Source organism: Stigmatopora argus, chromosome 14 (assembly GCF_051989625.1).
Source record: "Stigmatopora argus isolate UIUO_Sarg chromosome 14, RoL_Sarg_1.0, whole genome shotgun sequence".
Classification (NCBI taxonomy): Eukaryota; Metazoa; Chordata; class Actinopteri; order Syngnathiformes; family Syngnathidae; genus Stigmatopora; species Stigmatopora argus.
Genome location: NC_135400.1, coordinates 13,157,148 through 13,170,034, shown reverse-complemented (window position 1 = coordinate 13,170,034; position 12,887 = coordinate 13,157,148). Strand labels below are relative to the sequence as shown.

Below are 12,887 nucleotides of genomic sequence, written 5' to 3'. Positions count from 1 at the left end.
AGCTGGTGCATGCCATGTCACATTTAATGTTATCTAATGCCCATTTAACAAAATTTGTAACCCCAGCTAATAACTAGAGAAAATTCTATTTTGTGTTCATTCATAACTTGCTTTTTCTCCCCACTGTTGTGTCCTGTGAGTTACTATTTTGTAACCATTTCAAGCATTTTTGAGGAAGGAAACGCTATATTTCTGATGCCCGGGTGTCATGTCGACTGGAGACATTGAATATACTGAATAGAATTCTGAATTCAACCATAGTAAAGTTCCTTCTTTGACAGGATGAGATGTCGGACTTCACTGGCTCGAAGTCGGGAACACCGATGTCCACAACTGCCTCGGATGTCGGGAGGGAAGATAAGAGTACAGAAGTGCAAGCTGCACCAGGGACCAGATCCGTATCAGTTGGTAAAACACCCGTTTACTTGCTTTACTTTTGACCAATGAAATTCCCCACATACTATTTAGTTCAAGGGTGTCAAACTCGGGTTGGTTCGCGGGCCACATTAACGTCAACTTGATTTCATGTGGGCCGGACCATTTTAGATATAATATTTAGATTTTTTTAATAAATGGATTAAAAGAACTGGGTTAAAATCCCTGAATATTCAGTTTTTTTATAGATCAAAAACAATGTTTATTTTAGCTTTTTTTTTAGATTTTACAAAAAGATTTTTGAACTAAAAACACAGAAAAAATGATTAAAAAATTACAATTATTGATTTTAAAGGGGGAAAATCAGGAAATTTAATATACATCTATACTCTTCATTTTAATTTGATCCTAAAACAGAAAGTCGGCACTCATGATTTACTTTCCCGGGCCACACGAAATGATGCGGCGGGCCAGATTTGGCCCCCGGGCCACCACTTTGACACATGCGATTTAGTTAAATACTAATGTATATCATCTACATCTCTATTGTGGCTTCTTCAGGTTTGCCCGATAATGACAATAGCGCTGACGTGCAGGACATTATTGAATCCACGCCTGAGCTAGACATGGATCTGACTGGCTACAAGGGATGCAGGTAGTACAAACAACATCTTTGATTTATTCATGTATACATTGTCAATAGTTCAGCAAAGATTATCCTCTAAACTGATTGCTTTCCCAGTACTCCAACCAAAGGCATTGAGAATATGGCATTTGACCGCAACACAGACTCTTTATTTGAAGAGCTGTCTTCTGCAGGCACTGGGCTTATCGGGGATGTGGACGAAGGTGCTGACCTGCTGGGTGAGTCCTAACATGATGCTGATTGGTTGTAGGATTTGACATTGAGTTGCTCTACACCTGTCATACTACGCTTACTGTCACTGGATTTGGGTTTTGAGAGAATTTTGCATCTACACTAATTTTTGTCTTTTATTCTTCCAGCCACATGTTTTTTTTCATGAAAAATGGCGTCATGAGATGAGCAGGAAAATGTTTAAACACTGTTGTTACTCAGAGAATTGAATATGAATAAGACTCTCAAAAATGTGTTTATCTTGGTCAATGGAAATTATTACCGTAATATTTAAAGCTTGTTCTGTTTACATGACAAAGGATTTACCACGTATACAATAAGCTCAGAATTAGTAGAGCTAAAGTTGTAAATCTGCAATTAGTTTACTTTGAAATTGACAGCAGCAGCACCTGCTGTTTACCACAGTGTTCCACCCCTGGCTTTGGTCGAGCTCTTAAGTAGCACACTTAGCCATCTGCGTGTGTTAACGTCACTTCTCTTTTTCCTCCATGTCTCATCTTCCCGCTTTTGTCCATAATCCCAGTGGAGTACTCCGGTGTGTATGACCTCAAAACCTTTCCCTAGCCAACCATTCTTTTGTTATACCCCTCAAATTTCACCTTCTGCATATGCAACCACCGCAGCAGCTCACGGTGTCTGACTCATTATTTGATGCAGCATCTGGCTTCGGTTTAGCGCTTGTTAGCTGAGAAATTTGATAGACCTATTCAAGAAAATCTGACGTTTATTCCGATGCATGGAGGTGTTACATTTCCTTTCAGAACACTTTCTATAGTGATGAATCATATACAAATGATTCAACATATCTTTTTAAGGCTTCAAAGTTTTTTCCCATTTTATTTTTGTGCCTTCCTTTTCATTAATCCGAATGTAAACTAGTCTTTTTATGATCCAGCAACATATATACTTGTGTATATTGGCTTGTAGAGTACGCCGCTGAACATCATCATATCGATCATTCCAGTATTTCAAACTATATCTGCATTTTTTTCCCTTCTCTCCTCCTTATTCTTTCCACCTGGCTGGGATTGCATGGTTTTCTCAGACCTTAGTTTGATTGGTAAGACCTCACCTGCTCTATCCATCCTTTGCCTGTCCGTCATGTGATGTGTACTGAGTGTGCGTGTTTGTCTTTTACTGCTTCTAGTTTTGTGAAATTTCATAGAGACGACTTGCAATTTATCACTTCTTATTACTTAGTTTTGTCTTTTATTCTTTGACTATGTAGTGGTAGAGTAGTACTCAGGCTTGCTGTGAATTTTGATCAACAGACACAATTCCAACTTGCGCTATTTTTGTTTGGCAGGTATGGGCCGGGAAGTGGAAAATCTCATCCAGGAGAATTCTCAACTTCTTGAGAGAAAGTAAGTTCTGAATGAAAATAATTTATAAAATGTTGTAAAAGGGGCATGGTTTTGTTCTGTTTTGTGCCCGATTCCTAATTTGTCCCTGTGCTAATGATGAATTTGTCATTGTAGGAATGCTCTGAACATAGTGAACAAAGACTTAATATTGAAAGTGGATGAACTGACGTGTGAGAAAGAGATGCTTCAGGGTGAACTAGAAGCTGTACAGCAGGCCAAGACCAAGATGGAGGACAAAACCCGAGAAATGGAGGAGGAACTCAAAAAGTAAAACCAAATTTCAAATATAACTCATTTCTGGCTGTTCATGAAGTTGACTTTTTCTCCACATTTCATGATGTGAACAGAATGCGAATTGAGATGGAGGAGGTTCTACAGAAAGCAAAAGAAGAAGAAGATGTGAGTCTGTGTGGAGGAGTTTGTTTGACATTTGATCAGGTTTGGCTTTGATACATTAGAACAGCTTTTAATGCACGTTTATGTGGTTTGATGCCGCAGAGCGACGTACCTACTGCTCAGAGGAAACGCTTCACAAGGGTGGAAATGGCCAGGGTGTTGATGGAAAGGAACCAGTACAAGGAGAGACTGATGGAGCTACAAGAAGCTGTTCGGTGGACTGAAATGATCCGGTAGGAAGATTAGTGGTGTAAAGAAAGGACAGAGCAAGTCTGATGGCTTTATTTAATAAACAGTTTGGCATAGTTTGGATGTTTTCACATCTTAATAGTACAAAAATGTGTTTTCAGGGCCTCCAGGGAAAATCCAGCTCTCTCAGAGAAGAAAAAGTCCAGCATTTGGCAATTGTGAGTCCTTTCACTATTTATTGTATTTGCTTTAAAGAGATTTTTAGGGATATTTCTTGTGCAATTACTGGAATACATTTTTCTCTCATCTTCTTTGGGATATGCTTTTGAATTGGCAGCATTAGGTAAAAGTAGTTCTGTAAATATCTCCCAGCCAAACCTGACGTATCCCCTTGCCTACCTTTTTGAAACAGAATTGCCCCCGCGTTGCAAATGTTGATGTGTCATCATCAGCCGCATATTGCCTCATTATGCAACTGCATCAGTTTTTCCATGATAAATTGCTCACAATTCCGTACCCTGGTTTCTCCTATCATCTGCATGCTTTTTTTCCATTTTGGTGTTTTCCTACTCTATTCTCTCAAAGATAAAAAAAAGGCACCCCATATAATGGTTTGTTATACTACCACATTATGTCACATAAATAACCACATTTAGTGTTCTTCTCCCACAAATTGATTTATAGTGGGATACTTACTATTCATATGAATCAAAAATTCCAAAATGTATTATACTTTATTTTTAGGAAAACATCACATTTATATTCATCTAATAAACATTACTTTTCCTTATTTTACAACTCAAACATAATTAAATTGAAATAGCTTTCAGATAATTATTTGACATATAATACTGTTTGTGTGAACTACTGTATGTTGATTTTAATCTTGTCCCCGTTTCGACTCTCAAGTCTTGGTCTTTTCTCGGCTTAATTAATTAGATTTCAAGGAGAAATACTCAGTAAAACAACAAAAACTTTCAAATCTTGTTTACCTTAAGGTATTGTTGACCTAAGATTGTTTCATCCTCCCAGCATGCTTTGCCACAGTATACAGTGAAAATGATCTATGGTGGTTGTCTGGTTGTTGGGTGACACCCTGTTGCTTTTTTTCCCTGCACTCTTCAATCTGGTGGTTCCATTTGGCTCTTGGCCGTTGACTTCCAGCTTCAGCAGACTTTTCAGCTCGTCCTCCAGCACCCCTGCCATAAAGAAGATGGAGCCACAGTCCAACGTAAAATACAACGCTCCGGGCAGCATGGTGAAACGAAGCAGCACGTTTTCCCAGTTCCCCACAGAAAAGTCCAAAACCTTCGACTTCCTCAATGAAGAGTAAGTAATGCACCCACTCTTGTGAAAACTATTTATCCCACTGTTGTGAAGCATATAATGAGTGGCTTTCTTTTTACACGGCTGTGACGATGTAGCAATTTGTACAGTTTGATAGAAGCGGTTTATTTTAGGTCTCTTCCAATTTTATGAATACTGTAAGACATGTGATGCCTCTCCATATGAAATAGAAAAGACCCATGCAGTTCACCGTCACGGAAAGAGCAGAAGCGAGCCCAATACCGACAGGTGAAAGCGCACATGCAGAAGGAGGATGGTCGGGTAACTGCTCACGGCTGGAGTCTGCCCAGCAAGTTCAAGGTAGGATGTCGTCAGCTTGAGTAAAAAAGAACCCAACATGAGGGCTGTGTGTGTCAATAGGTCTAGTTATTTTTAGGATTCTGTGCCCTCCAACTTTTTTTGTTACTCTGTGACAGGGGACAAATGGTGGACAAACAGAGAACAAAATTAACCTGCCCGTGCCTGTGTATTTAAGACCTTTAGAACAGAAAGATACTTCGTTGAAGGTAATATACCTACCAGAACAATTAGTAGATTGAATTGTGTCACGATTTGCAAATTGATGAGCTTTGTCCCCCAGTTGTGGTGCGCTGCTGGAGTTAACCTCTCCGGAGGTAGGACGTCACACCCGTTTGAGCTCGCAAAGCAGATGAAGGGATCCCGTGGTAGCCTGGACCATTTAGAGCAAGAAAACAAGGTCGGAGTGAGGATTTAAAGATTAACTGGTCTCAACTGTGTTTGTGCTCTCCTCCTGGTACGTCTGCTAAATTCACAAAACATGTTTTTTTTGCCACTCTGTCAGGATCAAGAGAAAATGGAGGATCTGGTCCTTCAGGATGAATTCTCCAGTCGTGTGTGGGTGTGCACCAGCACCCACTCGTCTACCAAGATTTTAGTGGTGGATGCTTCTCAACCGGCTGACCTTGTTGACAGCTTCTACGCCTGCAACACGCATGTCGTTTGCATTGCCAGTGTGCCAGGTAGATCTTGCTTCCTTGTTATTTCTAATGTGGTTTTACATTTCCCTTTTCCTCCTAATACCAAGTAATAATTGTCCGGTATTGCAGATGTGCTCAAAAAAGCGTTAACAAGTGTGTAAGCCTGGTGTTTTAACTGTTTGTTGTATGTAGCCGTGTTTTTTTATAACTCTATCATCACTGAAAACTATCAATGTCTCTTCGTAGGTGTGTCAGAGTCCGATTATCCAGCAGGTGAAGAATTACCTCTAGACGTGGATGCAAATCAGGGCGATGTGGTCTCATTGGCTGGGAGCGTGGCCAGCGTGGGTTCAGCAGGCAGCGATGGCACCCTGGCAGCGGAGGGGACCACTGCCATCCCCCAGACAGCCAGTATAGGTGGTCTTGACCAGCCAGCGGAGCAAAGTGCCATTCCGGGCTCAGGTAGTTTGCTATCAAATCATTTTGGCTCATTTATGCTTTAAAACAAGGGTGTCAAACTCGGGTTGGTTCGCGGGCCACATTAACGTCAACTTGATTTCATGCGGGCCGGACCATTTTAGATAAAAAAAATTTTAAATAAATGGATTAAAAGAACTGGATTAAAAGCCCTGAATAATCAGTTTTTTATAGATCTAAAACAATGTTTATTTTAGCTTTTTTTATATTTTTAGATTTTACAAAATGATTTTTGAACTAAAAACACAGAAAAAATGATTAAAAAATTACAATTATTCATTTAAAAGGGGGAAAATCAGGACATTTTATATACATCTATACTCTTCATTTTAATTTGATCCTAAAACAGAAAGTCGGCACTCATGATTTACTTTCCCGGGCCACACAAAATGATGCGGCGGGCCAGATTTGGCCCCCGGGCCGCCACTTTGATACGTGCTTTAAAAGGTGGGTGCGGCATTTTTTTTAAAAGGCAATAAATGATTATCCACAATGTCCACAGCCGAGCTGTCCAGACAGGCAAGCCCGGCAGAGGTTCCTACGGCGGAGGAGGCAACGGAAGCAACAGAGGCAGATGCCGGCGGGAGTGAAGAGGGAGAGGAGGACCAGGGACCCGAGCAAAATCAGCCCGGAATCTACACAGAGCATGTTTTCACTGACCCATTGGGGGTGGGGCCTAATGAGTCCTCACCTGCTTATGTACAAAGGTGAGAAAAGCACTTGTGCAACTGCAATGCCTCACCTATCTCAAACTGTTACAAGGTAAAGAATGACATCATGTTAAAATGATTTGAATTTTATTACAATTTGATGAGATGCAAAATCCACTTCTACCGTTTTAATGATGCCTCCCCTTTTGGTGATCTAGCGGCTCTGTCACGTCCTTGCCAGAAGACTCTGACTCCTCAGTTCTTGAAGTGAAAAGGATGAGCAGTGCCCTGCCTACCATGTGGCTGGGAGCGCAGAACGGATGGTGAGTGCTGACATTACATCCAGTAGAGGGAGCTCAAGCTTAACTGTGAATAAAAAAGCAAAGTTGTTCTACAGTAAAAAAATGAAAACTACTAAACGTTTTTTCTCCTTCAAGTTTGTATGTCCACTCCTCAGTAGCGCGATGGAGGAAGTGCCTTCATGCCATCAAGCTGAAAGACTCCATCCTCAGCATAGTGTGAGTACAAGGCTGCAAAACCAAACATTGTTTAATGATAAAATATTTCTTTTAAAGATGTCTTCTTTACATTTAGGCATGTTAAAGGCAGAGTCCTGGTAGCACTAGCGGATGGAACATTAGCCATTTTCCACAGAGGAATTGGTGAGTCAGTGTTTATTTGAACGCGTGTGTTTTGTACAAAAATAAAAAAGCTTTACCTGAATCCCACATTTTGGGTCTTGTAGGCCTCAATATTAACATTTGATGTGGCCTACTTGACACAAATTCTGATGTCCAAATATATGGGTGCAAACCCTCAATTCTACAAAATAGAAGAATGTTTAATGGCAGCCAATAAATTAAATTTGTGTCATCATAGGGTTAAACACCAATTTGATTGAAATTTTTATCTCATGCAGACGGGCAATGGGACCTCACTAACTACCACCTGTTGGATCTCGGACGGCCCCACCACTCGATCCGTTGCATGACGGTGGTCCACGATAAGGTGTGGTGCGGCTACAGGAACAAGATCTATGTCATCCAGCCTAAAGCCATGAGGATAGAGGTAGCCTGCCTCAGTGTTGAAGAGAAAAAAAAACATGTATAAGTAATTCCAAATGTCACATTTGCATCTCTAATGGCTGAGTAGAAATCCTTTGACGCGCACCCACGCAAAGAGAGTCAGGTTCGACAGCTGGCCTGGGTTGGAGATGGCATCTGGGTTTCCATCCGACTGGATTCCACACTTCGATTATTTCATGCCCACACTTTCCAACATCTCCAGGATGTTGACATTGAGCCATATGTCAGCAAAATGCTCGGTAAAACTAGCCCTCATCTGTCCTGATTGTGGAACAAATTTCTATCAATACAAATACAAATCTATCTACTTTGCAGGGACGGGTAAACTGGGGTTCTCTTTTGTGAGAATCACAGCTTTGGTGGTCTCCTGCAGTCGTCTGTGGGTTGGGACTGGAAATGGCGTCATCATTTCTATCCCACTGTCTGAAGGTAAAAAACTGAAATCCCATTTTCATACTGTTAGGGTGAGTTGTGGTTTTGGTTGCTTCTGAGCTTTTGTGTCCCTCTGGGTTTCCCTTCCTCTTGTAACCAGCTGCATGTGATTGATAATCAGCCCTGGTGTGTTTGTTAGGCTTTGTTTGTTTCATGCTACATTGCCAGGCCATGCTCCATGTTCCTCATTTTCCCATTTCAGGTTTGATTTTGTTATTTATTGCTATGTCAAGTCCTTGTTATTGTCTTGAATCCCCTCCTGCCTCAGTTTTTAAAGTTTTGTTAGAGCACTCCATGCAGTGTGTCCATTGTTTCCCCGCATTAGGGTCCAACTCGACGTTTCACGCTCGACGTCGCACATAAAATTGAACTAAAAAGCCATTATATTTTTTATGCTCCTCTTGTACATTTTTTTAAAGACTAAATAATGTAAGAAAGCGTATAGTGGTTTGCTCGTGTCGCCGCATGAGATGCACTCGTCCGCTCGGTCTCATTTGTGTCTCTTTAAAACAAAGTGAGCTACGCGCTAAGCATACATCCTGTCGGCCTGCTCTAAATGCAACAATTGTTGTTCCCGAGGCTCCTTGAATACAAGATGACTTGGTTGCCATGGTTACGGGGATTGCAGACAGTGTGTTCAACCGTTAAATTCAGAACCCTCTGGATGTTTTTCTCAAATCGAAAAACGTGAGCAAGATTGAAAATGTAAAAAACATGCTTGTTGATGTGTCTATATAACATTTTCGGTTTCAGATACATTTTTGATTTACTTCCGCTCTTCATGCTTATTCTATTCTCGTGAGATCTATAAATGATATGTCGCTCTAACAGTTTTCGCTTCTCTTGCAGCCAACAAGACATCAGCAATGGTGCCAAATTGGCCTGGCAGCGCTGTCCGGGTTTATAGTGACGACACCGCGGAGGGTGCTCTACCGACTAGCTTTGTGCCATACTGTTCCATGGCCCACGCCCAACTCTGTTTCCATGGCCATCGAGATGCAGTCAAATTTTTTGTCACGGTGCCAGGTGAGAGTCAAGTGCTTATAGTCTGAAAAAAAGAATTCAATATTCTCAAACCATTTTGTTTTATGATAATCTGACAGTTTATTGCTAACATAGGCTAACCCAACTCACCAAAGATGTCACGGTAACTTCCAAACATGCAAACAAATACTACTACTTTAACACATGCATATCATACAACAGTACTCAAAGGCTTGATGTATATTCTCTTTTAGAATTATTGACAAAACAGTAAAACATGCACTGAATTAATTACTTTGAATGGTAGTCATTTTCTTGCTATTTGTTGACTGTGTTTCTTTCAGTAAATCACAATGCTGACAGACATGTTGTAACCTACCAAAGTATGAAAACTTCAAAACTGTAAAAACAAATAAATACAAAAAACAACAAATAATCAGGGCCATGCAATTTGAGCAAGTGCCTCATTGAATTTTAAGTAAAGAAACCGTAAGCATCATCTGAATATTGACTCATAATTTACCCTTCAAAGGTCAAGCAATGCCACCTCCCGGGTGTGCTGATTCAGGGTCTGATGACCCGCCTTCCGAATCTTCGGACACAGCCGCCTCGGAGCCCAAAACGTACTTAGTGATGAGTGGAGGCGAAGGGTACATTGACTTCAGAATGGGTAAGTACAATTAAGAATACATGTGTATTTTAATGCTGAGTGTCCTTTACCTGGCTGCCAAAAACTTGTATTGCTCCCCTTCATTGGTGCTAAAGAACGGACAAATTGATACATAATGAAATATTCAACTCAAAAGGTTCTTTTTTAAATGTTCTACTTAATATAAGAAGAAGAGCTCAGAGAAAAATGGCGATTAGAGTTTTTCAATATGTTACTCTCACTACAATACATTCTTACCAAACTATTAATCCAGTGGTTCTTAACCTTGTTGGAGCTACCGAAAATGTTTTTTTTCAAATTCAAGATATATAAATTCCTCACATCACTGATTGGCCAAGCAATATCACGTGATCATCTGAAGCCAGAGATGGTCAAGTAGGGCATGTTATTGTGACTAAACATGATGAGTCGATGTGTCTTGACCTCCACCGAAGCCCTGAGACCGACTCACTGAGGATTCGATTGAACCCAGGTTAAGAACCACTGCAGTAATCCAACAGAATATAAAAAATAATCAGAAATCGTGGCCCACTCAGTGCCTGATTCCTTTTTATTTTTACTTGGTAAAACGGGCAAAAAGTTGATTGCTCACGCAAATAGATGTTTTCCTAATGGGGCCCACCCAGGATTGCAGAAATACTATGTAGCCGTTCTTAACATCTATGAAAGATTCACAACTTGGGGAGGAAAAAAAAACCTACAACACCATTTCCAAGGCGACATCCATCCCTTCATCACAAAGCATGTGCATGGATAGCTACATTTTGTCTCACTGGCCATCTGACGCCTCAGGTGACGAGAACGGGGATTTAGACGGCACGTCCGAGCACACATCGGGCCAGCCGTCGGCGCCGACCAAGGCAGAACGGAGTCACCTTATCGTCTGGCAGGTGGCGGCCTCTCACGATTGAGCAAACGCCACTGTCGCAACGTCCAACCGCACGTCACCACCACAAGTCCGCATGCGCCACTTCCAGTCATTTTTATTGGATCGGATTTTGGGGTCATTCACTCCTTTGTAAAAAACGAACAAAAAAAGAACAAAAAAACTCAATTATTTTTTATCAGTATTTTTTTCTACAGTTTATTCCTGAAGTCAAGTAGGGATTTCGGCTAAATTAAACAAATATGTCCAGAACTCCTTTGTTGGGACTGCAGAATAGAAATGCTGTTGCACACACAGCTATGAAGAATGTGGACTTTTTCACCGTGTCAACTGTTGACTTTAATTTTCACGCCGAAGGACACTTCAAGCATTTCTGCGGACATTGGAAGAAAGGGAGAACTTTTTTTTTAAAATATGTAATCCGATCCATTATTTCATATTATACATGCTTTGAAATTTGTAAACCACAAGTCTCTGTGTGAGTGCTCAGTTGTGTATGTGTTTGTGTAGTATTCATATGTTTAACTTGGTTCCCTGTTTAGCTCAAACTGAACTCGGTAAGCTATTGTTTAGCTTTCATGAAATAATTGGCATTAAATTACTGTCAGTTGTTTCAAACTCAACACCTTTCTACACGTGAAAATGATCTCTACATTTGGATAACAATTTGTCAAGTGCTGCTGAACTCAAACTAATGAAAGTGAGAAAATACAAAGATTTACAGTAGTTTGAAATGAAAAATAAATCATTGCTGTTGCATTTAGGGGGCTCTGTTATTTACAATGGGCCTTTGTTTGATAGCCTTGGAATTAAAAGGGGCTAAGCTTGGACTGTGTCTGAACCCTTAATTTACACTCTGAGGTTCTGCAGGTGGTAAACAAATTTGTGTTACCAAAAAATAATTTTAAATAGCATACAAGATGAATAGGACCAACTGTACTGAAACAAAAATTCTGACGATCTGTATTGGCTGTTGCCATTAAATCTATCTATCATGACGAAAAACACAAATTTATTCCGAGATATGAAGGTAACTGCTTAGCAGTGAAGTCAGATTCAAAGTAACAAAAAAGCGGCAGTGTGTAATGGGTGGTGGACAAAATGTTAATGCTCTAACGTTGAATGCGCTTTGTGCTTGTTGTAATTGTAAAGGAAGTCTGGTCATTGTTCTTTAAAAAAAAATACATGTGGACTTTTTTGAAATTGGCACGTCTTCATTTCGGCAAGAGAAAGTTATTCTCGATCATGGTGCTTCCTGTTCCTGTTTCTTGGGCACTTTATCATGATAGATTTTTTGCTCAACGGGCCGATAAAATATAGAAAGTGTCATCCCAATAACTAAATGATGACGGAAGGAAGAGCTTGAAAAGGAATTTTTAATTTGTTGAAACCGTCTCGAATTACGAAAAAGGTGTGTGTGCTTGTTTGTGTCAAATCAACTTGAATAGGACTTTTTTTCCCTCAAATATTATATTTTATTGTGGCACTTTCTAGTGGAAATGCACACGTCACTAAGATACCGTTGTGCAGCAACATTCCTTTGGTGAGGAATTATTGTAATGTTCTCTTGAGGCATTGTTTTGTATTCATCTCAGATTTTTTTTAATTAGTATGTGTTGATGACTGTAAAGTGCTTGCAAGATTTGTTTTAATTTCTACAAGGGCAAGACTGTCTCCTTGGCTGCCATTCAAAATGATCATTCTTTGTTCTTACCATTCCAGTATTTATTTGCTTTGCAACAGAGCCTACCTTGGTTCCGAATGTAACTTTTTATCAAACCAGACTATATTGTTGAATACTGCAGTGTGATGCGTTTACATGATTGTTCATTTTAAAGCAGTAAAAGAATTCCCCCACCATTTTTTAATTTGTTTTTTTAAGCCACAAGATAAGACTTAGTCAATAGTAACAAATAATTTTGACATGGATGCACTAAGCAATGCTTGTTTTATAAGACAACACTGCAATTTTATTGGCTCTTTAATGCCACCATTTTGGGTCAAATGGTTGTGTGTGAGAAAAGTGAAGTGTCCTTGTAATTTGGGATAAAAACACATTTCTCCATCATACAAATGTGCGTTTGTGGCTATGTGTAGTGTTTTTCCATCTTTAAAAAAATGTCTGGATGCCATCACAGTGTTCCCCCTGATCAATATTTGCTAAATGAACATCATAGCCTTATTTTTAACAATCTATTAAACTCAATTTCACCAAGA

General features: G+C 40.0%; 1 protein-coding gene across 5 annotated transcripts in view; it reads left to right on the top strand.

Moving 5' to 3' along the window:
- The window catches only part of spag9a (sperm associated antigen 9a), an 18,886-nt gene extending 5,999 nt beyond the window's left edge, over positions 1–12,887 (top strand). For 2 of the 5 annotated variants that reach the window (XM_077619333.1, XM_077619329.1), the window contains exons 8-32: positions 282–408; positions 937–1,030; positions 1,118–1,239; positions 2,298–2,312; positions 2,559–2,616; positions 2,731–2,883; positions 2,964–3,015; positions 3,115–3,245; positions 3,363–3,419; positions 4,366–4,530; positions 4,719–4,848; positions 4,965–5,054; positions 5,129–5,245; positions 5,351–5,528; positions 5,733–5,948; positions 6,466–6,670; positions 6,832–6,936; positions 7,051–7,131; positions 7,208–7,275; positions 7,533–7,681; positions 7,766–7,937; positions 8,014–8,127; positions 8,980–9,156; positions 9,647–9,784; positions 10,577–12,887. In XM_077619333.1, coding sequence (XP_077475459.1) covers positions 282–408; positions 937–1,030; positions 1,118–1,239; positions 2,298–2,312; positions 2,559–2,616; positions 2,731–2,883; positions 2,964–3,015; positions 3,115–3,245; positions 3,363–3,419; positions 4,366–4,530; positions 4,719–4,848; positions 4,965–5,054; positions 5,129–5,245; positions 5,351–5,528; positions 5,733–5,948; positions 6,466–6,670; positions 6,832–6,936; positions 7,051–7,131; positions 7,208–7,275; positions 7,533–7,681; positions 7,766–7,937; positions 8,014–8,127; positions 8,980–9,156; positions 9,647–9,784; positions 10,577–10,695 — 3,033 coding nt within the window. In that variant the 3' untranslated portion in view covers positions 10,696–12,887. Of the gene's footprint in view, positions 1–281; positions 409–936; positions 1,031–1,117; positions 1,240–1,775; positions 1,788–2,297; positions 2,313–2,558; positions 2,617–2,730; positions 2,884–2,963; positions 3,016–3,114; positions 3,246–3,362; positions 3,420–4,365; positions 4,531–4,718; positions 4,849–4,964; positions 5,055–5,128; positions 5,246–5,350; positions 5,529–5,732; positions 5,949–6,465; positions 6,671–6,831; positions 6,937–7,050; positions 7,132–7,207; positions 7,276–7,532; positions 7,682–7,765; positions 7,938–8,013; positions 8,128–8,979; positions 9,157–9,646; positions 9,785–10,576 lie in introns of all 5 variants that reach the window. The other 3 variants (XM_077619334.1, XM_077619332.1, XM_077619331.1) reach the window with 2 other exon arrangements.